Here is a 27,891-nt window from a genome sequence, read left to right on the forward strand (position 1 = left end):
TCTATAAGGGTCCCCGATACGACACCCCAAAACTCACTCAGTAGCGCCCACTTGGAAATTTGAAATAAATAAATACATTTTTTTTAAAAGTGACGTGTTATTGGGGACAAGAGTGACGTGACGCGTGTGCAGGGGCGGACATTGATCAGCGTGACAAGGGGAGGCTCGGGGTCGCTCCCCCCCAGAGGACTCGACACGCACACAAATGCGCACGCGCGTGCGCGCTCAATTGGCCACACGTGAGCGGATGAAGCGGGTGCGCGCGCGCGCGCTGGCGCTAAAATGCAGCGAGAGATTCTGTGCTCGTCCCCGTGATGTAAGAAGCCCCCCTTTCCGCTGGCGGGGGCGCGCGCCGGCGAGAAGAGGAAGAGGAAGACGAGGAGGAGGAGGAGGAGGAGGAAGAGGAGGAAGAGGAGGAAGAGGAGGAGGACGCAAAGTTCTCCCGAGCAGAGCAGAGCATCCTCGAGTGTGAATTTCCATTTTTGTTGTCTGGACATTTCCGGATTTGAAGCGAGGCGCGCGATGAGCGCACCCGCGGGTGCCTCAGTGGACTTGGTGCTGCGGCGGTGAGACGCGCTCGCCATGATTCGGGGAAGCCTTTTGCCGCTTTTGCTGTCGTGCGCGCTGGCCAACAGGACTTCGGAGCCCGAGTCGGAGTCGGTGCCCTTCTTCCACGGCCACGTGTTCGAGAACGCGTCGCCGGGCTCCCGGGTCAACGGGCTGAGCGTGCCGCTGCGGAGGTTGAACGCGCGGCGGCTGTGCTCGGAGCTCGGCGCCCAGCCCCGCTGGAGGCTCCTGGGCGACGGCGGTGACAGGTTCCGCGTCCTGGCGCACCACAACCGCGGCCACATCCTGCTCAGGACCTGCGGGGTTCTGGACCGCGAGGAGCGAGCCGAGTACGCGCTGGGGGTCGGCGCGTGCTGCGGCGGGCCGTGCGCGGAGGTGGCGACCGTCAAAGTGGACGTACTGGACATCAACGACCACCGGCCCGCCTTCCGGGGCACCGACGTCAGGCTCAGCCTGGACGACGCCACCCCGCTGCGCACGGTGGTCTACACGGTGGCGGCGCGGGACGAGGACAGCGGAAAGAACGCGGAGCTCTTCTACTTCGCCGCGCCCAAGAACGGCACTTTCTACGTGGTGCCCAAAAGCGGCGACGTCCTCCTGGTGGACTCCATCCTGGGCCGGGACGGACCCATCAAGTTCACCGTCTTCGCCCGGGACCGAGGCTGGCCGCCCCTCACCAGCGACGGCATCGGCGTGGAAGTCAACCCGCGCCAGTGGCTCTCGGGCACGCGAGAAAAAACACCCGCCCGGACGTCCCGATCCGTCCGGGACGCGGAGGCGAGCCCGCTTGTCGTCACCGTGTCCGAGGACGCGGGCATCGGCTCGGTGGTGATGAACCTGAACCCGGTGCGCTTCCAGGCGGCGGCGTTCGAGCTGGTGGAGCCCGACGCCGAGAGCTCGCCGGTCAGCGTGGCCCGGGACGCGGGGGATATTGTCATCGCGCGCCGGCTGGACAGAGAGACGGAGCCACGGGTGGAGATCAGCGTCAGGGTGCGCGACAAACGAGGTGCGTGCGTGCGTTCGCGTGCGTGTGCGTCTTTGCATGGGGGTAGATGACAGGGGGTGACAGGCGGGACGACCCCCGCCCCTACACACACACATACACACACTTTTTCTCAATCACTTGCAGCCATTAAAACAATTCCATTCATGTTCAACATGTCATAACATGCTTTTTGATTGTGAAAAAAAATATTTTGAAAAACTAAATATTTTAGGAATTATCGATAAAAATTATATATATTTTTTAACAGCCATTACATCTTGTTCTTTTCAACATACCGTAACACGCTTTGCGACTTTTTCAGATTGAAAAACTGTGTGTGTGTAATTGAGAAATGGATGCCTAAACAGCTTCTTGTGATGTTTGCACTGAATGCTGCACAAGAGATTTCACATTTCCTTTAATTATTTAAAGAAGCAACACTTCGATTAATAAGCGTCCCTCGAATGTGGAGAGCATATTTGATTTATTTATTTATTTATTTTTTTTGTCGATTAAAAGACTTCAACAATGTGGACTCCACTGAGACCTCTTCGTCTTTGTGCTGCATATTCAAATTAGCGTTCGGAAGTCGGATGATCTGTATTCTTGGTTCTTTCCATTTTCATTTGGCAGTTGAAAAATGAAAAAAAGTGATTTATCATTTTGCTAAATCCCATGCGCCTAAAAAAATTAAACTGATCAAAATTCATTACAGTATTTGATGGGTCATGTTCGTGGTCCAGGCTAGCATGGCGGCTAACAAGCTAACATATCTCTAATGCTCACGTTAATGCGAGCAGTTAATTATATAATTAATAATAAAAAAAAACTGTACTTCATTAAATTAAAATTTATTGCGCATAAAATTTTAATATATTTTTGCCAAAATGAATGCTTAAAAATACAAATGTCTTCAAGATTAAGTTATTGTTCTTTAAACGTTAAATACAACGGAGCAGTCCTGAACAAATGTACTGCAATGGAGTTAAAAAATAAAATAAAATAAATAAAAATAAATTGACTAACTCAAGGCCTCTGGCCACCCCCGCCCGCCTGCTGAAGCTCCTCAACAATCCTCCTTAGCTCCTCCAAAAAACACTGGCGCCTCCTCTGTTTTCTTTGTAGAATTTCCCCTGCTTGCTCCTCCTGTGCTGCAGGTGGAACTGTACGTCTGGATTATTAAGCCATTCATCCACTTTAGGTCAAGTAGTACGTAACATAGTAGCTGATGTAGTTGGTCATGCATGTCACAAAGTAGCGCATTTTGTACGCCACTTTTCAGGTCATGTTTCAGGTCATAAAGGAGGCAATGTAGTCAGTCACGTAGTCAGTCACATAGCTGCTCATGTAGTATGTCACACAGTAGTTTATGGAGCAGGTCCTATTGTAGCTCACATTGTAGGTCACGTAGTAGGTCATGTAAGAAATGTAGTACTTGGTCGGTCATGTACATCATGTGCTAGCTAATTTACTTTACACATTTACTAGGTCATGTAGTAGGTCACAAAGAAGCATTTGTAGTAAATCATACAGCTCATTGCTCATATAGTAGTAACCTAGCCTAGCCGTTTAAGCCGCTGTAACATTATGCACAGTTTGAACATTTAATTCAGTGATTCTTTCAAACACCACCAGAGGGAGCCTGCATACCACTAGTACCACGTACACGTACACGTACCACAGTTTGAGAATCAATGTTTTACATCATGGATTTTTTTTAGAATAAAGTCCAATTTTTCTAATACATAAATATAAAAATCTTGTCTTTTGCAGAATACAAATTTTTAATGTGAGAATAAAGTTGACTTTTTGAAATTCTTGTCTGTCTTCCCTTGTTAACGTTGACTTTTTACTAACTTGATGTTGACATACACATATGACACTTAACCTGCATTGCCCATGAATGGATGTGGTTGGCTGTTTGGTGGTGGTCGGAGAGGCCGTAGGCACAGAATGGCAGCCACGCTTCCGTCAGACTGCCCCAGGGCAGCTGTGGTTACACTAGTAGCTTACCACCACCAGGTGTGACTGAGTCGTGCATGAATCGTATGTGCACATGCAAAGTGTCTATGAGTGCCCAGTAAAGTGCTATAAAGTGTAATCCATTATTATTATTATTACTTTTATATCATATTACAAAAAATCCCTTTTTTTTCTTGTAAGATTATGACTTTTATTTCGACAAAATGTCGTTTATTAATGTAAAAATTATGAATTTACTCTTCCATCCATCCATCCATTTTCTGAGCCGCTTCTCCTCACTAGGGTCGCGGGCGTGCTGGAGCCTATCCCAGTTGTCATCGGGCAGGAGGCGGGGTACACCCTGAACTGGTTGCCAGCCAATTGCAGGGCACATAGGAACAAACAACCATTCGCACTCACAGTCATGCCTACGGGCAATTTAGAGTCTCCAATTCATGCATGTTTTTGGGATGTGGGAGGAAACCGGAGTGCCCGGAGAAAACCCACGCAGGCACGGGGAGAACATGCAAACTCCACACAGGCGGGGCCGGGGATTGAACCCGGGTCCTCAGAACTGTGAGGCTGACGCTCTAACCAGTCGGCCACCGTGCCGCTTGAATTCACTCTTATAACATTCAATTTTTTTTATAAAAAAAAAACAAATTTGTTACTATGACATTACAATTGTCACCCCCCCCCCACCCCCCCACACCACGAAAATAGTTAAATTTCTATTGGGCACACATAATTTGAATATGAATGTAAATGCGTTTATTTATTTATTTTTTTTCTTAATTGAGCGTAACTCAAAAGGTTGTTACTGGACCATTTACTGATAAGATTTTTTTCAGGTGTGGAAAAGAAATGTTTTCCCATTTAATTTAAGGTCGAAAATCTAATCATGATAATTCTTCTGGTGAATTTTTGGGGGCCTTGACATGCCTGAAAACCCATTCAATTAGACATGCAACTGTATTTTGGTGAAAGTATTCATATTTTAGAAGTCCCGAACATGACTCCCCCAAAATACACTCAGTAGGGCCCCCTGGAAAGTTGGGAGAAAAAAAATCAGCCCCAGAAATGAAATTGGGTGGACATGTCTATCATGACAGGACCCAAGTCAAGAAAAAGAATGCTAGCTGAAATGAGCTTGCAATATTTGCAAATTATGAATCCAGATCTGTCAAACCCAATGTGGGAAGCGATTCATTGTGGTCCTCTCCAATCTTACGCTTAAGTACTACTTACTTAGACCACTGGGTTCTGCTGCACTGGGTTTTTGAGCTACATGTCCTGTTAAATAAACGAAAGGTTAAAAAAGTAAAAGTGGTTGTCTTTGGATTTAGCTGCATCCGGCACGCAACAGAAGAAAAAAAAATTCTGTTTGTTTATCAGTATCGAATGATGAACATGAGAAGAAAGTGGACTGCATGGAGTTTTATTTAAAATTCGATATGGGCGCCAGCATTAGCCACCAGTTTCTCTGACTGATTTCACAAGGAACTCTTGTGGGATGGAAGACATAACTGCTCGTATTCGCCCTTCAAGTTCTTCCAAAGTCGTTCGTTTGATAGAATAGACTTGCTCCTTTAATCATGGAACATATACAAAAACATTGAGAGAAATATTACAACAAATGAATAAATTCTAATTATTTTAAAATAAGGAGTTACTTTTCAATCAACCTATTGATATATATTAATATTTTACAATTATTTATTTACATCAAACCACAATTTCAGTTTGCCCAACTCAGTTGACACAACTTCCACCAGCTGCTGGATGTGCTCTCTGCACAGAAGACATTAATGCCATTACCATATTTTAAGATATTGTAAACATTACATACAAAGTATTATAAAAAGTTGCTAGAAATTTAGCAACAAAATGGCTAAATTGGCATTAAAACTCATTCACTGCCAGCCTTCCCAGTTAACATGGATATTTGACTTCTAAAGCCGTCAGTGGCAGTGAATCACTGGACCACCAGATCATCAATAGCACCATCATCTTCACCCACTGTACACATCCACACACGCATGTACCACACTTGTCCGTGTGCTTTAGTTAAAACACTGTGATATTATCACACGATGATGATATGGAATGTATAGTTTTTTTTTATTTTTAATTTGTTTTCTTTTTTTTAGTGTAAGAATAGATGAGATAAAATTTGAGGGTAATAGCCTGGAGCAAAATATTGAAGAAAAACAAAACAAGCCGTGTGGATGCATCGTTTCCACAAAGACGACACCGGTGGGAGGTAAAATTGAACTGAACAAAATCTACCATTGTTACTATATATAATAAATGTGTTTCATTGCAAAATGATTTTTTTTTTGAAAAGTGGTGTGTTAAAATATGTCTTAGCAATCGTAAGGTATTTCTATCATATTTCTCTGACTGGCCAGGCCACAATGATGATTTCAGATGAATTTAAAATATATACAGTATTTTGTGAGGTTTACGGTGGAAAATATTTTACAAATGCTACATTTTCAACTGCGTCGTTCAACATATCGCCTCTGGAATCCATCCATCCATTTTCCCAACTGCTTATCTGCTATCAAATGAAAATATGTTTCATTAGAGGTGTATAGACATTAAATATGTTGCAAAATGGTACATTACATCTATATAAAACGTAATATGATGTGCAGGGCATGCATGTGTGTATTTGTGTGTGCGTACGGGTGAGTGGTTGAATGAGTGTGTGTGTGTGTGAGTATGCATGTCTTCGAGTGTGTGTGTGTGTGAGGGTGTGTGTGTCTATGGGAGAGTGTGAATGCGTGTGAGAGAGTGTGTGCTTGATTATGTAAGTGCATGTAAGTGGGCATTTGTGTGTTTGTGATTGTGGGTGGGATTTGCGTATGCGTGCGTGAGTGTTAGTGCGTGTGTGTGGGTCCAAATTGTAAAAAAAAATAATATCTACATACTGTAAATAATACATTTGTGATTTTTGCCCATAGCTGCTCCTTTGTTGCTTTTGCTGTGCTTGTTGTTCTTGCTGCAGGTATTTAACATTATTATTATTATGATTATTGTTCAGATCTGTCATTGAGGAGCCGCTTGAGGTTAATTTTATTATAATTTTTTTTTTGCATTTATGTATGTTTTTAGGACAGGGCCACAAAGTGCATAGAAAGCACATCTGAGCGTCTAAATCCCGCCGTAATCCGCGTACCTAAATACACTTAGATCTCGAGTGAAGTGTTTGAGGATTACAGCCAGCTGCGTGTCCTAAATTTGCGCGTACACAGCGGGAGAGGCGGCGGAGGCGGCGGCGGCGACCCCTGCGGCCCTCCGGTGCGAAGGGGAGCGCTCAGTCTTCTCACTGCACGTCCGTTTAATCTATTTGGAGAGTTTAGTCGCGACCTCCCTCCATCTGCTCGCATTATCCCGGTAATCCCGTCTCACCCCCTTCCTTTGACCCCCCTCCTCGTACTAACAGCCCCCCGCCCCACCCCGCCTCTCCCAACCCCACCCTTTCATTTTCACTTTCCCTCCATGGATTTAACAGTAGCCTGATTTAACACAACAGGAGTGAACACTGTTTGTTTGAGTGAGTGAGGTTGAGTGAGCGTGTGTGTGTGTGTGTGTGTGTGTGGGTTAGCGTTTACAGTTAGTGATTTTGTGTGAATGGGTTAGGGGTTACGCTGTAGACCAGGGGTGTCAAACTTATTTTTGTCACGTGCCACACTGTAGTTATGGCTTCCCTCGGAGGGCCGTTATGACTGCGAACCCATATAAAATATTGTCTCATAGAATGACATATACACAACAAATTGACGGACAACGAGTTTTAAAATCAGAAGCCAATAAAAAAATGGTAACGATTGTTACATTTATTTCAAAAAGGTGATTGGTCACATAAGTCAAGACACCAATTTTGGTATTATCACAAGAAACACGACGTCGACACATTTGCTTTTGCGGGCCACGTAACATGATGTTGCGGGCCGGATCTGGCCCGCGGGCCACCAGTTTGACACCTATGCCGAAAGCCAATCAACTGCGACTTCAACACACTCTGAGCAGCAACACACAGTAATTTTCTTTCTTTAGTTAAACCCCTTTTGTGTGTTTCCCTCTAGATCCCTCGTAGATGTCCTTAAATATGCTAGAAAATTCCACTCTGGCTTGTATTTTGCAATCCTCTGTCATCTCGAACTCAAAATTTCATGAAGTGTCCCAACCTTCGGATGACGAGCCTGATCAAAAGGTTTCTCGGCCATTTTTCCGAAATTTAGCAAGCGTCGCTTACGGCTTATTCTTTTCTCCTAAATTCATTAAATTTTTCTTTGACTCATATACGCTACACGTGCATTATGCGAGAAAAAAAGTCTGTGTGTGTCTGTGTGTGTGTGCCTCCCTGTTTTGACGTCGGGTGCAGTGAAAAGGACACACATACACCTGCGACGCCCTGCTGCAATCTTGTTGGTCCGCTGCTTGACCTTTTACGTTTCCTGTCAAGTGATCCGTTGCAAAGGTCTCCATCGCTGCGAAAGGCCACGAGGAGGAGGAAGAAGAAGAAGAAGAAAAGACTCAGAAAGAACACTTTATTTTCGGGTGGGTGCTGTGGCAAGGGTGTGTTTCATATCTGTGGGGGCTCACGTTGGCATAGATTAAACCAGATTGTTTGAGGGCGTTCAAGGATTTGGAGAGGGGCGCGTGTGGTTCTCTGATTTATTGGTCGAAGCTGCGAGTCGAAGGAGACTGAGCAGCAACAGGTAGAAGACCTGCTGTTACCTGACTTTGTTGTTTTTTTGTTTTTTTTTGCTTTTACAGCAAAAGTCCATGAGCCGAATCTTTACAAGAGTTCAAGTATTCATCAGTTCATGTTTAAATGTACGATGCAGCTTGAGGCCTTTATTCAAATCAAATGCGAGAATCCAAAGCACTTACTTGACCACAGGGACGCGTAATTTGTCTTTAATTTAGCCCATCGTTATTATTTTTAATAAACCAAGTGTAGCGAGTGGTTTTACAGCAAGATTTGAGTTCCCCCCTTTTTAATATAACTGTTTTTACAATCGAATTGATGCGTTGGATTTGTACCTTTAAGGGGCATGGTCAAGTGAGTGGTGTCAGGGAGCTGGAGTTGTTGAGTCTGCATGTGAGCGTCTGGCTGTGAGTTGTGGCCTACAGCAGCTCCTTGCGAGTGTTTTCGTTCTGTATTTGTGTGTTTGCCTGTTTGTCTTGTTCAATAAGTAGCGACCGTGGCTCTCCTTGCCCACATGCGAGGACATTACAGTACTTTGATTGCGCCATTTCTTTTCTTCACATTCACAAGCGATTTCTTCATGGCTTTTGTACTGCAGACTCTGGCTGTAATTATTGATCATTAGCACACAGCAAGCGACACGATGCATCATAGTCATGGTCAGAACGTGGACCGCTGCTGACGATTTGCTTCTGCTAGCCGTAGCATAACAAGCAGCAGTGTTGCGACACCGTGTGACCTGCAGGCTGTTTTGCGCAGCAGATGGTTCAGAAAAGGCGAAGATGGATGATTTAATAGTCCGCCGCTGTGTGCGAAGCAAATCACTACGCTCCACTGAGCGGCCAAGAGCTCGTAAGTCTGCTGAGCGCTTATCTTGGACCGATAAAAACAAGAAAATAACACAAAGTTGATGAAACTGGTCGGCGGCGTACTTTTTAACACAAGGGGGTGTTTTTATATTTCTCTGCTTCTTTAAAATTTTATGGTGTATCACGTTTTTGACAACACCCAATAAGGTGGACATCTCCATGCAACACTAAAAGTAAAAGTACCAGATATCAATATGTACGGTAGTCTACAATGAAATAAAAACCAACAATACTACTGAACATGAATATGTAAACCGAGTACTGTACTATACTATAACTTGCATACTACATATCTAGATGTGAAGAAAAGCAGCAATAGTTGGCAGTGTTGCATGTAGCAAAAAAAAAAAAAAGTATCACTAAACAATCTATAATTATAAAAGACACCAAAAATACAACTTTACATGTATAAAAAAAACAATCTCCCGTTCCATTCTTCCCTCACTTGTGAACAAGACCCCAAGATACTTGAACTCCTCCACTTGGGGCAGGATTTCATCCGCGACCTGGAGAGGGCACACCACCCTTTTCCGACTGAGGACCATGGTCTCAGATTTGGAGGTCTTGATTCTCATCCCAGCCACTTCACACTCGGCTGCGAACTGCTCCAGTGAGAGTTGGAGATCACGGTCTGATGAAACCAACAGAACCACATCATCTGCAAAAAGCAGAGATGCAATACTGAGGCCACCAAACCGGACCCCCTCTACGCCTCGGCTGCGCCTAGAAATTCTGTCCAAAAATTTATGAACAGGCGGCACGGTGGCCGACTGGTTAGAGCGTCAGCCTCACAGTTCTGAGGACCCGGGTTCAATCGCCTGTCTGGAGTTTGCATGTTCTCCCCGTGCCTGCGTGGGTTTTCTCCGGGCACTCCGGTTTCCTCCCACAGCCCAAAAACATGCATTCATTGGAGACTCTAAATTACCCGTAGGCATGACTGTGAGTGCGAATGGTTGTTTGTTCCTATGTGCTCTGCGATTGGCTGGCAACCAGTTCAGGGTGTACCCCGCCTCCTGCCCGATGATAGCTGGGATAGGCTCCAGCACGCCCGCGACCCTAGTGAGGAGAAGCGGCTCAGAAAATGGATGGATGGATGGAATTTATGAACAGAATCGGTGACAAAGGGCAGCCTTGGCGGAGTCCAACCCTCACCGGAAACGAGTCCGACTTACTGCTGGATATGCGGACCAAACTCTGACTCCGGTCGTACAGGGACCGAAGAGCCCGTATCAGGGGGTTCGGTACTCCATACTCCCGAAGCACACCCCACAGGACCCCCCTAGGGACACGATCGAACGCCTTCTCCAAGTCCACAAAACACATGTAGACTGGTTGGGCAAACTCCCACACACCCTCGAGGACCCTGCCAAGGGTGTAGACCTGGTCCCCTGTTCCACGGCCAGGACAAAAACCACACTGCTGTCACGTACGTGGTTAGGGCGAAGGAGAGTAACGCAAGGCAAGAACATGGACCCAATTGCAGGGAAGCAAGGCAGGAGTGCGGGAGTCTCAAAATAATATTTAATCTTCAAAAAGGGAAAACAAGGATATTGGATAAAGCAAAACTGAACGAAGTCCCACAACAGATAATCAAACCAAAGTAACAAAGAAACACTTGAATATCTAAAACTGGAAACAAACTATGACCTGTGAGTAAGACGTGGAATAGATAGGGAAAATGACACCTGACGATGACATACCACAATGATAAAGACAACTGACGAACGACTATGACATGGCAAGACATGTGACAACGACAATGAACCGACAAGAACTGAAAGAAACCAGGGAACTAAATACAAACAAATTGACGAGACAACGAGGAACACCTGGAAAAGACACGAGTGGCTGGAGAGAGCTGATTGGTCAAAGTAGGCGAGAACAGGTGGACACAACAACCTAATGAGCACACGACAAACATGGAACACAGGAAAACATGGAACAAAACTAAACACAACCCAAACCAAAACACAGACCATGACAACTGCTCCTCCTGGATCGGAGATTCGACTTCCCAACGGACCCTCCTCTCAGCACCCCTGAATAGACCTTAACATTGAGGCTGAGGAGTGTGATCCCCCTGTAGTTGGACCACCACCCCAGGTCTGCCAATCCAGAGGCACTGTCCCCAATGTCCACGCGATTTTGCGGAGGCGTGTCAACCAGGACAGCCCTACAACATCCAGAGCCTTTAGGAACTCCAGGCGAATCTCATCCAACCACCGAGGAGCTTTTGAAACCACCTCAGTGACCTCAACCCCAGAGATAGGAGAGCCCGCCTCAGAGACCCCAGACTCTGCTTCTTCATGGAACGGTGTGTCGGTGGAATTGAGGAGGTCTTCAATGTATTCTCCCCACCGACTCACAACGTCCCGAGTCGAGGTCAGCAGCGCCAAATCACCACTATACACGGTTTTGATGGTGCACTGCTTCCCCCTCCTGAGACGCCGGATGGTGGACCAGAATTTCCTCGAAGCCGTCCGGAAGTCTTTCTTCATAGTCTCACCGAACTCCTTGGTTCAGTCACCACCAAAGCTGAATTCCGCTTGGCCAGCCGGTACCCATCAGCTTCCTCAGGAGTCCCACAGGCCAAAAAGACCCGATAGGACTCCTTCTTCAGCTTGACGGCATCCCTCACCGTTGGTGTCCACGACAGGCACCGACCACCTTACGGCCACAGCTCCGGTCGGCCGCCTCGGCAATGGAGGCGCGATGTCCACCGCCTCCCCCGGAACTTGAGCAAAATTCTGTCGGAGGTGGGAGTTGAAACTCCTTCTGACAGGGGATGTAAAGTATGTAAATATGATCAAAAGCGGCAAGGTTAGTCAGCGCCATTGTATGTTTGGACATTGCACAGGTCATCATGTGACCTTTGCTGGCTGTCCTTGTGTTTTCCTTTCTTTAAAGACACAATTGAATCGGATTAAAAAAAAAAAAAAACCTGCGATCCTTTAGCTGCTTAGCGACGCGGCTGATTTGCAGCCTTTTTCCATCTCCCTCATCCTCCAGGAATGTGAGACAATAGCGACGCAGATTTTTAGAGTTGGCGCGGCCTCGTAAGAGCGCGGCTCTGCAATACTTAAGCGCAGATTAATTTCAGGAGGATCCATCAGAGGCCATCCTGGTTTATGCTTACACGCCCATGACAGGGGAATTCAATTTCGAGGCAATTGGATGCAGTCCGACATGGGCGTCTTAACTTTTTTTTTTTTTTTTTTCTTGTATTGATTGATTTGTATTTATTTCCTTTCCCCCCCCTGCCCTACGGCGGAGGTATTTGTCACGTTGACAATAATGCGGCAAGTCAGAGCCCAAGTGTGCCTCTAAAATGTGAATATAATGCAAGTAATGGAAGCCCAATCAAATCTATACCTCGCAGTCTTCGGGTCTTAAAGCTGCACTGTTAGCACTTCCACTGCACTGACAGCGCAAATGGGAAAATAAAGTCAGTGGTGGAGAGAAAGTGAATGCATAATAAACAACAAGGCCACCGGCTCTAAAAAGCTATAGCATTCATTTATGTGCACTACGTATCTTTATGTACTGGTGCTGGGGAAGCCTCTCAAACAGTCACTTTCTTTGTCAAGAAAGAAAATTATTTCATTCCAACTTTGACCTTGTAAGAATTTTCTAAAATAAATTCCCCGGGGTCCAAGCGCCTCTCGAAATGACCCCTAAAATGGGCAAAATTAAAATGACCAGATTTCATGTTGCTAAGTGCAACCGTGGCCTCGGTCGGGCATTGAATGAAATTAAAAAAGAAATATGCCCACCAAGTGTACATTAAATAATCACTACTAACGAGGGATTTTTTGAGGGATTAAGATATTCCGTCAAGTTAATCGCGCGACTGCCCCCTTACTTAACGGCAATTAATGAATCTTCTCTTTCCCGTGCGCCGCAAAGGCCTCCCCGATCGCTTAATACTCTTATCAACAGACGGCAAATATGCGCCGACAAACGCTTATTAGAAAAACATTCCTCTGTCCGCTAATATTCCAGCAGTGTAAATATGATATTTATGCATTGTAGCGTTGGAAATATGTGCGGTGATATTGTAGCAATACTAATTGGTGCACTAACTATAGCAACAAGCGCGATAATATTCTACACATAAAACCGTCCACTGATCAATGTGGGCCCGTTTATGAAGGGTTTATATTTTAGGGGAGAAAAAAATAAATAAAATCACATTTCCTATACAATCTTCAAAGGACAAATATAATTGTCTTCTACTTAATTGCAAATCTTTTTATTTAACACAAATCATTTTAAACATTTTCTTGAAATTCAATTAAATGAAAATAATTTTGGTATTCAATTTAATATATCTCAATGACATAATGTAACATAACGAAGCACCTGCAACAATTTAATACATTTAAATGTATTCTTTATTAACTAAATAATATGCCATTGTATTTGTTTTTCATGAGATCGCTGTTTCATATTAAAATTAAATCAAGAATTGAAATGACGCCCGCTTTGCCTCGCCTGGGCGACATTGGTGAGGTCTTCGCTCTGCCTCGCCTGGGCGCCATTGGTGAGGTCTTCGCTATCAATGTGCGCCTTTGTGCGATCCTAGAGCACGTGGAGGACATGAGGAGACTGGCAAATAACCGACAAATACTGGCAAATACCGTTGAATACTGTCAAAAGTGTCAAAACCCTAATTTCAAACCCTAAGAATGGCTTGAAACCTATACAGTGGCTTAAAACCCTATCCCTGGCTTGAAACACTACTTTGAACCCCTCATGCTGACTTGAAATTTAAAATTGAAACCCTGATCCTTGGCTTTGATCCCCCAACCATGTCTTGAAACCCTAACCCTGTCTTATTGCTGGCTTGAAACCCTAACCTTGGCTTGAAATCCTAAACCTGGTTTGAAACATCACCTTGAACCCCTAAATGTGGCCTGAAACCCTCATTCAAAAACCCTAACACTGGCTTGAAACTATAAATTGAAATTCTAACAATAACAGTGACTTGAAACCCTACTTTGAGCCCCTAAAGCTAGCTAGAAACCCTACCACACGCACAATAATGTTAGTGATCTGCTCTCCGCCCACCAGCAGTCACGATATTATTAGTTCACATTATTTTTTTATTTATTGATACCCTAACGGCGGCTTAAAACCCTAACCATGACTATCTTGAAAACCCTACTTACGAAGCCCTACTCGAAAGCCTAACCTTGGTGTCAAACCGCGAATGAATACCTACAACAGTTTAACAGTAACTTGTAACCAAAACTAGAAACCCAAATCTTGGCTGGAAACGCTCATTTGAAACCTGAACCCTGCCTGGAAACCCAACTTTAAAACTCTGACCCTGTCTTGAAACCCTAACTGTGGCTTGAAAACCCAAATTACTAACCCAAACAGTGACGTGTAACCCTAATTTGAAACATAACCATGGCTTGGACGACTAATTGGAAACCGCAAACGTGGTTTAACACCATAACCCTGGTTGGAAACATTACTTTAAACCCTTAACCATGGTTTAAAACCTTAATTTGAAACCATAATCCTGGCTTGAAACCTTACTTTAAACCCTTAACAATGGTTTAAAACCCTCATTGGAAACACAAACCCTGGTTTGAAAACCAAATGCTGGCTTGAAACCATAATCCTGGCTTGAAACATTACTTTAAAACCGTAACCATGACTTGAAACCGTACTTTGAACCCGAATCATGGCTTGCAATCCAAACTTGAAACTATAAGGATGGTTTAAAACTGGCTCCTGGCTGTATTGCGGCCTTCAGGGTTGTACCCCAACTTGAAACCCTGACTTGAAACCCTAACCCTGGCTTGAAACCCTATCTCTGGCTTTTAACATCAGTTGAACCCCTGAACCATGGTTTAAAACCCAAACTTGAATCCTAACACTGGCTTTCAACCTAAATTTGAAACCCAAACGCTGGCTCGAAAACCCTAATTTAAAACCCCAACCCTGGCTTGAAACCCTTCTCTGAACCTGTAACCTGACATGAAACCCTACTTTAAACCCATAACAATGGCTTGGAACCCTAATTTAGAAGCACAACCCTGGGTGGAAACCTTCTTCTTCTTCTTTATTAAACTTCGCTTACTCTCGGATACCTTTCCTAAAATAATTTTAAAACTTGGCCTTTGCTCGAAACCCTACTATTCTGCTTTCCTCGTGTCTGCCCCATGCAACCTCTTCTCCTTCTTGCCAGGATTAAAAAAAAAAAAAAAAAAAAAAATCAGTGTTTAGCAGCCCTTTGGTTTAGCGGTACTTTGTCTACATTTGGCATGGAAACAAGAGCAAAAATAATCTTAAATTGAAGTGTAGCACTCAGGGCAAGCGAGCTTGAACTCGGGGACATCTGAAACAAAGGAGAGAAAAAAAAAAAAAAAAAAAAACATTTGAGTTAAAAAAAAATGCACTCGGTTCAAAAGCGATTTAACCTTTCACGACACGAGCTGCACTCATTCAACTTGTCAGGAAGAGCTTTTTGTCTTCCTCCTCTTCTTCTAGCTTCATCATTTGTCTAGTCAGAGGCTTCATAGGTGGGATATATTCAGGTCACTTTATATATATATTATATATATATATATTATATATATACACACACACATTTTCACACAGACAATATAACAATACTTGCGGGGGTTGCATTCGTAATCGTCTGCGGAAAAAAAAAAAGGATGATATTACTGCAGCTTATTTCGTCACTTAAAGTAGTTGTGTAACTCTTCTGTATTATATTACCGCTGGTGGCCAATGCAGGCACAACAGAAGGAGCGGCACACTGAATTGAATTGCAGCATAAAATCAAAATGCACAAACTGTCTTGAAATGATTATTTTTTGGGGGGGCCAGAATGGATGAATGGGGAAACATGATTTGAGATATGAGTGTCTTATTTGAATCCATGTAACGGGCTCAAAATGCTAATTTGAAACCTTAATCCCGGTATAAAATCCTACTTTGTACCCATTTTGATCCCAAACCCAAACTTTAACACTGACTTGAAACTCTGATTTAAATCAATAATCCAGGTTTGAAACCCTAATTTGCAACCCTAATTTAAAACAATGACCCTGCCCGAACACTGACTTGAACCCCTAATTTGAAACCCTAACTCTGATTTAAAATCCAACTGCTGACTCACAAAGCTGAAACACTAACACTTCATTGAAACACTATTTCGAAACCCTAACCCTGGCTTTAAATTCTACTTTTAAGCCCTAACTCTACTTTGAAATACTAACCCCTGTTGTGGAACCCTCATTTAAAACCCTAACCCTGATTTGAAACTCAACCGTCGACTTGGAACCCTAACGCTGGCTTGAAATCCAAACTTTTTTATAACTAACCCTGGCTGATTCTGACACTAACTCCGTCTTGAAACCCGAATTTTAGCCCCTAGTTTGTGGCTCGAAACCCTAATATGAAACCCTCACCCCTGTTTTGAATCCCTACCGCTGGCTAAAAACCCCAATTTATAACCCCAACCCTGGCGTTAACCCTTACTTTTAATCCCCCTTGACTCAGTCTAATTTCATGACCCTAACGAGCCACTGGTGGCTAGTCTGCAAATCATGCCGTCCCTCGGCGTGGGATGAAGCGCTCAGTGTCACATCCGCAAACATTCTGCGCGTGTGTGTGTGTACATGCACTCCAGTTGAATTATCCAAAGAAACCAAAGCCCATTAGCTCGGCGAGCATGTCAGGCTGCGCTGCATCATCAATGTGCACTAATTAGCGATGCAAATAAAGCCTGAAGGTGTCATACGAGACACAGTCCCACTTTAGCAAATAAACAATTCATTGTGTACGTGTGTGTGTGTGTGTGTGTGTGTGTACTCTCTGGGGGCGTGCGTGGGCGTGTGCATGTGCGCCATGATAACGAGAGCACATGCTGCGAGCTGTAATCCGCTAGCTCGTCGGATTGAGTGGAGTGTGCGAGATTAGCGGTGTAAAGCAACACGCTCTTAATTAGCGCCCACTGTGCAGGAAGAGACACCTAACGAGGGGGCGGGCCCACTTTTAATTTGACCTATACCATCTCACGTACACTTAAAAAACACTTAGCGGCAAGTTTTCTAAACAATTATTTAACACCATAACCCTGGTTGGAAAAAGCCCTGTTCCTCCCCCCCTTCGCACGCCACTGCTCAATTCACATTTGCACAAATTGCAAATAAGTGTCCGTCTATTCGCGTGGGCATAATGTAAACAACATGCACACTAATTCATATACACGCATTTTACACGTCAGTTTGTCCGCGCACGTACACACGTGGACACAATCTGAAGGTTTATTTCTTCACATCCACCAACGGCATAATTAGCATTCAGGCTGCAGTCTGTTCGAGACACTTTTCACATGGAGAGAATATTTTTATATTAAAGGCGTGCAGGGATGTACGTTGTTATTCACACTGGCAGCGAGCAGAGGGAGCGCGGTGGCGCGATGGCGCCGTGATGGCGTGATGGCTATCAGGCCTCGGCGTCGCAAACAAAGTGGAAAGGAGCGTCGACACGGCGTCGCCTTTTGCGCTTTGGATTTATTCACACGCTCGTTACAGCAAAGCTCCGACTGTCCGTTCGCTTTGATAACACTCAAATCCGAAAGTCGGGCGAGTAAACTACGTCCGTTCGTATCTCGTTTCATAAAACCGCGCAACATGCGCTTGAGCGCAAAATGGTGCCGTATCTCCATTGCAAGGCTCGCTGGCGTGCTTCACAATTCGGTAATGTAAACCTCTGTCTCCTTCACGTAAACACATGCTCGTATAGTCACCAGCTGAATACAAAAAAAAAAAAAAAAAGCTTGCAGTGCAACAGCGTGTTTCAAATAATAAAGAGAAAATCCGGCTTAAAGGAATAAAGAAGACTTTTATGCCCACGTCTCAATAGCAAACCGGCGATATAGCATCATTGCCGCGTGCCTCCAAAAAACTCTCTGCGGTGACAGCTGTCGGCGAGCGGGATTACTTGATTGCTCAAATTACTTGATTACGCGATTGCGCGTCGCTGTGTTAAAACGTCCACGCGGCTGACAATAAAGAGCCGAAAGAGCGCAAAGTTGTTTACTCTCGAGATGATGTCGACTGCTTTTGCTGGTTTCCCGTTTAATTGTTGCCACGCCTCCTCATACGTGACGCTTGGCCGGCGGAAATTAATGCGCTGTCATTGCTTCTTTCTTGAGAGAGAGCAACAGACACACACACACACACCATATCAGTATCAATATCAATATGAGCTGACATAGGTTCAGGGTTATTGCACTAGTAAGGCATTGGTATATTAGAACTATATACAGTATTAAAAAAAAAAAAAGCAATTTTAATAATAATGGGGCCCATAATGTAAACATGTCCATTCAATTTAAACATGTATCTACATAGTCACGAGTACTTTCAACCTAAATGTGTTTGACCCTTCACACACAAACATAATGCTGACTTACATCTACACACTTTTTGCTGACCTCAAGCAGCATTTGATCACTCTTTAATGCAAAAGTAGCTCAAGTCGGCAGGAAGAAAAATCAAAAACTTGAAAGTTCCACATTGCAATTTGAGAGTGAACGTACGAAAAAAAGGCACACACGCAAACACACACACACACACACACAAAAAACATCTCTTGATCCATCCAGAAGCAGCCCAGACACAAGCGACACTTAATAGCCTTGTACATGCGGATCAATCCCTGTATCTGTGTGTGTGTGTGTGTGTGTGTGTGTGTGTGCGTGTGCGCGCGCATGCCTGTGTGCGTGTGTGGCACTCGTGGATAAAGTGTCAATGCGTTCAGGGAGGGGAACATCCAAAGCTCTCGCCCTCTAGATTGCCTCGTTAAACACTTCTTGTCCACCTGTCTCAATCCCCGCAAACCTTTTATCGGACTTCCCGCTATCGGGTCGAGTGCTGCTCCCCCCTTTTTTTTTTTTTTTTTTTTTTTTTGCGGGGGAGGTGGATGGGGGCTCAGTAGCCAGGTCCCCACAGGCTCAGGCAAGTCCCTCTTGAAATTGCTGTTTTCGTCTGCGTTATAGTCAGAAAGCAACTACATTTTGTAGGCCTGTTCATTCTTGTACAAATATTTGTTTATGTTTAAAAATAATTTTTTTTTGGGAGGGGGGGGGGGGGGGGATCAGCCCCTGAAGTCTATAATGAGTAGATCCATACAAAAAAGCCTCAAGAAGCCAAGCCCGAAAAGATACAGCGAGTCAACCATTTTTGTTCAAATCTCCTATGTTTGGGTAATTTCTAGGGATGCTTGGGGAAATTCAGCCTGTGAAGCCAGTTTCACTGAGCAACATGAAATTTGGTAGGCATGTCTATAATGAGTAGATCCACAAAAAAGTCTCAAGAAAGCCAAGCCCGAAAAGATACAGCGAGTGAACCATTTTTGTTCAAATCTCCTATGTTTGGGTAATTTCTAGGGATGCTTGGGGAAATTCAGCCCGTGAAGTCCGTTTCTCCTAGCAACATGAGATTTAGTGGACATGTCACGTGTGTAGACTCACAAAAAAAATACATAAATAAGAAAGTCTCAAGAAGCCATACCTGAAAAGAAACAGGAAGTCTGCCATTTTGGTTGAAATAGAGTGATTTGGTCAATTTCCAGGGGTCCTTCAAGGGCAAACTCCTTGTGTTAATGTCTGAAGGCTCACACATTTTAGCCTTGTCTACTAGAGAGATGGACTCCACTAAACTGTGAATAGTGTGAATTTTTGTCCTTTTGTGTGGGCAGAGCACGGCTGCAAGTCTTGTTTTATTTTTGTTTTCTCCCAGCCGTGCCCCCACTTTGATAGTTTCCTACGCTGGCTGACTTGAGCAAATAAGAGGAGACAAACTCCAGCGTGCAGCTCAACTCTTCTTTTCCTCTTCATCCGTCTTCTTCTGTTTTTTTTGTTTTTTTTGTATGTGTGTGTGTGTTCTTTTCCAGTCGCATCCGCCGCGCTTATTTATTTATTTATGTGTCACCTGAGGGCGCGGTCTCGGCCCAGCGGAGCATGCGTGCGCATCGAGGTAGACGAGCTCGGTCCGTCCCTGGAAAATGAGACGCGAGCGTAGAAATGGAGGAAGTAGATCAAAACGCGCGAGCCCCTGTCACACATCTGATTGTTCCATTAGTAAACTTGAGCCGGCAGTTATTTATAATGCAGTGTGAACAATGCGCACAAATACACATAGAGTGCATACTGTGCATCTCTACTCTATCAGTTTGTTTGTATTGTGGAAAGTGGTGATTATCATGGATAACTAACTGGTGAACAGAAGGATGTACTATAACATGAGTTAACATTATACATGTATGGGACCAAATGAGGGATTTTTTATTTTATTATTTTTTTGGGGGGGGGGGACTGTGGATTATTTCTCGTTTATTTCTATTCTGCCAGGTGCCAATTATGAATAAGTAATAATTTCCTTTGTTTAACCAGTTAAGGCAATTGAGAACAGTTTATCATTCACAATGTAATAAACATTTACAATAAACAATACAATTATCAAGAATAACTGGTGAGAGGAGGCACTGTGTGATCAAGCATTCGTTGGACTTTTTGGATGTGGATAGGGGTTGACTTCACCAATCCGCAATTACGATTATAGCTTGAAGTCGATTTGAAGCCAATCACGTATTTTGGCAGCAAGGCGGATGCCTCGCTAAAATCAAGAGGTGGTGGGTTTGCGCTGCAAGCTAGCAGCGTTGCCTCAAGCGTGTGGCTAAAAGTTGACTAAAAATGAGACAGGTAGCACAGTCAAGTCTGTCCTCAATGATAACAAAAGCACAAGGGCTACGACCGCAAACGCTAGCTGACAAACAGTCTAAATCCTCACGTCTGCCATCAGCAAATCACCTCCTGCAACTGTGAAAACACTGACAATATACTGTAGCGGTTGATCAAGAACCTCTTTATTATGAAAAATGAATGCTTCATCTCATGAACGCAAACATCCAACTCGTGTGAACTACAAATCGCAGACAGTTGGATGTTTTAAAACTCTTGCTACAATCCATATAACACAAATACATGGATTGTTACACAATACATTTGCAAAACATTCCCTCCCCCTGTAATTTTTCAAATGATATCCTATCGTAATATACTGTAGCGAGTACCGACCCTGCGTTTGTGTTACATGAATTGCGAGGCCATGAGAGTATGGGAATGTGATTGGATGTGTGATTGTTGTGTGAATGTGATTGGATTAATCACTGTCTGAATGTGATTGGATGAGTGAGTCAGGGGGGGGAATGTGGCAACTGAGGAGGGCAGGGAGAGCGAGCGTGCGAGCTTGTGTATGGAGGCCCACACAGAAAGTTGATAACGGGGGGAATTAAAACGTAGTTATCGATTTAGTCGTCGACTAGGCTATCATCACCTTAAAAGGCGACCACTGTATAAAAAAATCTGAATTCGTTCAAACCCTAGTTGTGTCTTATCTCTAGTTGCACTGTTTATTTCGATTGTGCAAGGTAGCGGTCATTCTGACCGACGGGGAAGAGGAGCCATTGAATCAGTTTCATAATTAGTATATTGTGAGCAAGCATGTGACAGAGCATGCCATGGACGCACCGTCTGTGTGCATTATTTCCAGTCGTTCTGTTTTTCGTTTTGCAAGGTGGCAGATATGATGAGCAACTGGCGAGACGAGCCCAGGGCATCCATGATATGACTCATACGTTGCGCTTGTGCTTGCGTTCTCGCAGTGATGACTGAGGGGGGGCAAAGGTAAGCAGGCAGACAAACAAGCTCCCTGAACGGGAAGCCAAGATATTTTCAGAGGCAGACAGAAGCGGCTACAAAAAAATAAAATAGTAAATAAACCGAATAGGTGTCTCGCACTCTTTCTGTGTATTGTTTTGACACGTGAACCCTTGTTTACGCCGACTACAGACGAGAGCAAATTGACGCTCGAGTGCAGTCCAGACATTTTCATGGCAGGACGCAGCGCCGCTTGTTATAAAGCAGAATTGTACCCAAAAAAATAAAAATAAAAATGTACCGGCAATGGTCTTTGAAACACTTCTAACTTAAAACCCAGACCCTTACTTGAAAGGGCTTGAGAACCCTTCTTTGAAAACCTTAACCTGGTTTTGAAACCTAACCTGAAACCGCAATCCCTAACCTTCAAGGACTTAAAAAACCTACTTTGAAACCTAACTTGAAATCCTAACCTTAACCTTCAAGGTCATAAAAACCCTACTTTGAAATTCCGACTCATGTTTGAAACTCCCAACCCTTTGTTTGAAACCCTAAAACTGCCTGAGAAAGCTAACTTTAAAACCCCGACCCTTATTTGAAAACCTAAACCAGTCTTAAACACCCTACCCTTGGCTGTAAAGACCGACTTTGAAATCCTAACTTGCAACCTTAAAACAGCAATTTTGCAACGCTAAGCCTGGTTTTTGAAACGATCAATCCATTTATTCTCTATATTGTTTGTCTTCGTGTTCCAGTTGAGCTGGAGTCTGTCACGGCTGACTTCGGGCGAGAGTCCGGGTGCACCCTGGACCGGTCTGCAGTCAAAGCTGCCGGCCTTATCAGGCTGTTCACGCTGAAGAATTAAAAGCTTCTATCCAGCGGCGTCTTGCTTTAATTAAAAAAAAAAAAAAAACACTTTTATGAGTGCGGTAATGAATTTTCAGCGTGGTTATCACGGGACTAAAAGCGCGAACACGCCGTCAGCGACGCTGAATCACAATGGACGCTGACCCAAGTCTAATTAAGCGACGATTCCTTAATGGATGCCCGGCGCTCAGTGACGTCCGACGCACTTGACAAGGCGTGCACCGCAGCAGGGCCGCCTGCAGCTTTTGTGACTCTGTGGATTATTTGAATTTGTCTATTTCTTTTTTTGTCCAAGTTATCAGCAATAACTGCGAGAGGAGAGGAACCGTTGCATTTAACTTACTGACTGCCAGCCATTTTTGAGCATTTTGATCGATCTTTCAAGACCCCCAGTTAAATTGCATGCTGTGACAATAGAAGCACTGACGGAACCTACAAAAAGAAAGAGTAGATCTCCAATCTCATCGTCACGCATTCGTCGGTGGCAGCCAACCATCGGGCTCCAGCCGACGAATATCGACGTCCGCGGCTGCGGAGGAGTTAACGGCGGTTAATTTGTCGCGCTAGCGCTGCCATTAGCTTTCCCGTTAGCGCTGTCTCTCAACGACATTTTTTGATAGTCATCTCATCTTTTGATTGAGGCCCATTGTGCCGCCGCCTTTTCATCACTGCTCTCATTCTGTCACTGGCGAGCATTTAACATCTTTGTCTTTATCTTTATTCACACGCGTCAAGGTTTTTCTTGTATATTAAACGTCTGCCTTTAACCGCGGCTGGCCCCCAAGGGAACGCAATTCAGTTCCCTTGGGAGATGTTTTATGCCATGCAACTGTTTTTCTTCTCCACTCCCCCCCCCCCCCCCCCATCATTCTTTATCCTTTTTTTTCTCCCTCTCTCTGGTTATGTTTTTGTTCACAAAAGCTTGGCCTCGTGACACGCACCACGGACGGGGGCTCCGAAGATTATTTGAGAATTCCGTTTTTCGCTGAAATCGGGGGCAAAGAGAATGGCGACGTGCAAGGGTTGCAACTCAAAAGATGCGAACTTTGTCGCTCCCTGAGGCTGCTCCTCCTTTCAGAAAATGGGTGTGACTAAAGCCAAAGAAAAAGCCAAACCCCGGCTGAACTGCGCCGTCGTGACTTTCCTCCCCTGAAGCTTGTCGTCCAATTCCGAGCGGTACGGCGCGAGCGCTCCGTTCTTCTCCCTTTGGACTTGTAATTCACCAGCAAGCAGATTAGAATTTTAAGATGCCGCTTGGGGGCTAAAAAAAAAAAAAAAAAAAAAAAAAAAAAAAAAAAAAAAGAAGCAGTACACTTTTTTTTTTTTTTTTTTTTTTTTTTTTTTTTTGTTTGCGCTGGTGCCGACACTTTTAACGGCTCTCTGTCGAAATGTTACACGGCCACTCGATGGAGGCGCACATTCCCCGCGGGGGCTCTTCCTATCTCTCTCTCTCTTTCATTCTCGCTCACCGCCGCAGCCCGTTAAATCACTCACACCCAACTCACGCGCTCGCGTTTCCACCGGGGCGTCCCTTGGGGTCAAAGAGAAGCGGTCGGCTTGTGCCCCCCACCCCCCCCCCTCGTGGCGAACTGCATTGCAGGTGCGCAGCCACTGCAGCAGACGCACAACAACACACTATACAACTTCTGCACAAAACAGATGCAAGGAATGCAGTATCATGCTCGACAGGAAGTGAAACGTTACAAAATTGCGCTGGTGGCGCTTTCTTTTCCTATTGGAATGAATGAAAATGACATTCTTCCATTCAGGCCCCCCCCCCCCCCAAAAAAAAAAGAAAACAAAATTGTAATGATTTTTTTAAATGACAAAAATAGCACTCTACATTAATGTACTGAGAAAAAAAACATACAGTAAATAGAATGCACATAAATTAAACAGATTTTGCCACCTTTTTTTTGGCTTTCATTCAATGGACATTGTGCTTTTCCTTGTGGTTTGCAAGCGTTGGCCACCTGGGGGAAGTATACTACAGACACACACAGAAAGAGGTTTCCCAACTTGGAATAACATAAACCAACATGAACATCAACATAAACCTAAGTAGTCATTTTTTGGGACTTGGGACAAGTTGGTTGTAAAGAAGCCAAGTCGAAGGGTTGCTGTACCTAATGAAGTGGCCGGTGGGAGTCGGGCTTCTCCTGGATTAAACTAATTGGCCCCCTCGTCTCCAGTGTGAAAATATGATCTATTCATTGATTTGCTGTCAGAGCTAATTAATGTAATAATGGACTGCGTGTGTGTTCGTGTAGGCAGATCGATACAGTTAAAACGTGATTAAAACGAGCTTCGATAACGAGCGGGCGGCCTAATTGGCTGTCATCAAGCCAGTGAACCACGTTGCTTTCTATAGCCATAAAATTTAATTATAATCCACTATGTATTCTTATATAAATTATGAATTCAATTAAAAAACACCTTCCTCATTTTTTCTTTTTCCTGTGGAACCTGTGTACTCGGTCACAAGTTTATTTATGTATATATTAGATATTTAAGTCACAATGCAACAAGAAAAACTTATTTAAAATGTAATTCAATTAAATATAGTGGAAGTGTTTCCTGGTCAACTTGCATTTAGTTGAACATTGAAACCATGTTTTCTCGCCATAAGAAAGTGCTGCATGCTTTGAATGGGACAAAATAGCGCTACCTGTTGGACAAACGTAACAATTAAGTATTGGAAGCCAGTATTGCATGTGGTCCAAATGAACACACACAAAAAAAAAACTTTATTCTCACAAGATCATGTCATTTAAAATAATGATAATAACATAACCTAATCTTGTGTGAAACGATTTATCCAGAGAACTGTTTGTACTGTGTACTACAAGAGAAAGTCGTAGTCTTACAAAATAAAGTTTTAGTCAATAAAGTGCCGTAGTATTACTCGAATCATTTTCTAAATTTAAAAAATAAAGTCTTTTTTTTTTCGAAATAAATCTGGTGGTAGCGATGTTCAGTTGCAGAAAACAGTAAAGTATGTGACATTTTAGCTGCATTCTTTGAATGGAGAAAAATAGCGCCATCTGGTGAACTAATGTTAGTCTTAATCCGTCAAGAATAAACTAGAATTTTTCAAAAATTCCGGTGTTTGTTTGTTTGTTTGTTTTAGAAATAGTCATAATTCAGTGGAAATTTAAGAACAATACAATATAATACTTTAATGACACCCACATAGAATAATGTGTGAATGGGGAAAATAGTGTCATCAGGTGGACAAATACAAAAAATACAGTACATTTGAATGTCATTGCATTTGTTATTACAAAAATGCATTTGTATTTTTGAATGACGTCTGAATGTTTGGAGAAATAAATTCCAGAAAACAGTAAAAGGTTAGACATGTTTGCTGCATGCTTTGAATGAAAAAAGTAGCGCCATCTGGTGAACAAAAAAATATATTATTTTCCTATAAGAAAACAGAAATAGGAGCAAAGTTGATCGTCTTTTTGAGAAAAAGTTTGATTTTGATATCAAACTTGAAATTTCAGGAAAAATATATTTCTTTAATCTTGAAAACCTTTTCCCCTCATAAAATATGACTTATTTTTGTATGAAAAAGTTGGAATTGTGACGACTGTATCAAATATATCGATTATCGACGTACACTTCTCACTTCAGCACCTTCGTAAATAAGTGACGTTTTGCTCCATGCTTTGAAATGTAGTGTCTCCGGATGGGAGGAATATAAAAAAAAAATAAAAGTTCAAGTCACTAATACAAATTGAAAAGAATTGCACGAGTTTGTTTAAAGGAAAGTGCGATAATAAAATAAAATATAATATTTTCAGTGTGGACGTTTTTGCCACTTGGAACAATTCTGTCACTTTTTGCATGGCTACGCCATTTTAGGCTAATTTACGGGAAATAGAATGTTTTTAAAAAACTGAATACCTACTGTCAAGTTCCACCTATATTGATTCGACTTAGCCAAAATGGTTTCCTGTGATGTGTTAAGGCTTGTTTGTATTTTTTTCATTTTGCAGCTGCACAGCAGTGATGGCAGCATCGCAAATGTACAAACGTGCAAACAACAGACGAATGCACAAACATTAGTGCGTGCTCTTGAAAAGATTGGCGGGAAATGAACGTTTCTGCGCGAGTCATCGGCTGCTTTGAGATGTTTTCAATGGAAGAAGGAAGAACAAAAAATAAACATCTGAAAAGGAGCGCAAATAAACATGTTATTGACTCGGCTGCCAAAGTGAAGAAATGGTAAACGGCACCCTCACTTCCATTGTGTGAACCGTTACTGTTAACTTACTGTGCAAATGTACAGTCGGGCTCTCGCATGTTTTTCAAGATTCAAGCCCACGAAGGCTGTGTCGCTTAACAGTGTGAAATTTGGAAGACATGTCTATTTCGAATAGCCCCCTAAAAAAAAAAAAAAAATTCTCAAGAAGCCATGCCTGAAAAATAACAGGTAGTCTGCTATTTTCATTTGAAGGAACAGAGAAAAGAGGGTTTTGCTATCAAGAGACTGGGTTTGTTTTGACGAAAAACGGGATTTTTCCGCACTTTTTTTTGTGGGTCCGAATTTCATTCTTCAAAGTCACACGTGCTTCAGGACCTGAACTTTAAAATACATGCTGGAGCCCTAAAACACAAAACCGGTGATAACTCATCCCAAGACTTTTTTGTAATTCAGTCCTCAAACCCAGTTTAACCAAGCAACATGAAATTTGGTAGATACTGTATGTATATCTTGAATAGACCCACAAAAATAGGAAACGCTGAGCATAAAATACACATCACGCCGGCCATTTTGGTTTGAAGAAACCATCTGAGATAAATTCCACCATCATCAGAGGTCCTTCAAAGGCAAATTTATCTGACGGTTAGCGCGGTAGGCGTCTTTTAAAGGCGAACTCCTCAGACATTTTGTCCAATGGTGACCAAACCCGAGACGGATGGGCAATGCTGAATTGCAAAAACTCCAAAGTTTGATGACTCGCCGTAAAACGCAAACATTGCTTGTGGGAGTAGCGTGGCGTCCAAATTTGCTGACTCGCAGCTGATACAAACTTTTATTCCCGCTGCGGCTGAAATTACCTTTTAATTCCTTTCTCGATGTTAGTCCTCACTGCGCCCGTCTTCTTTATCCTCTCAAACGAGAACACCTTCCTCCATGTGTGGTCACTCTCCTCCATTCGGCCCACACATTCTTTCCTGGCCTTGTTTTTATGCTCTTTTTGTTGCCATTTAAAGG

At 43.5% G+C, this 27,891-nt stretch overlaps 1 protein-coding gene across 1 annotated transcript in view; it reads left to right on the forward strand.

Moving 5' to 3' along the window:
- Nucleotides 1–305: 305 nt before the first annotated feature.
- The window catches only part of si:ch211-186j3.6 (neural-cadherin), a 207,125-nt gene continuing 179,539 nt past the window's right edge, over nt 306–27,891 (forward strand). The window contains exon 1 of the mRNA XM_061764771.1: nt 306–1,573. Within this exon, the coding sequence (XP_061620755.1) occupies nt 583–1,573 (991 nt within the window). The 5' untranslated portion in view covers nt 306–582. The remainder of the gene's footprint in view (nt 1,574–27,891) is intronic.

Source organism: Phyllopteryx taeniolatus, unplaced genomic scaffold (assembly GCF_024500385.1).
Source record: "Phyllopteryx taeniolatus isolate TA_2022b unplaced genomic scaffold, UOR_Ptae_1.2 contig_24, whole genome shotgun sequence".
NCBI lineage: Eukaryota > Metazoa > Chordata > Actinopteri > Syngnathiformes > Syngnathidae > Phyllopteryx > Phyllopteryx taeniolatus.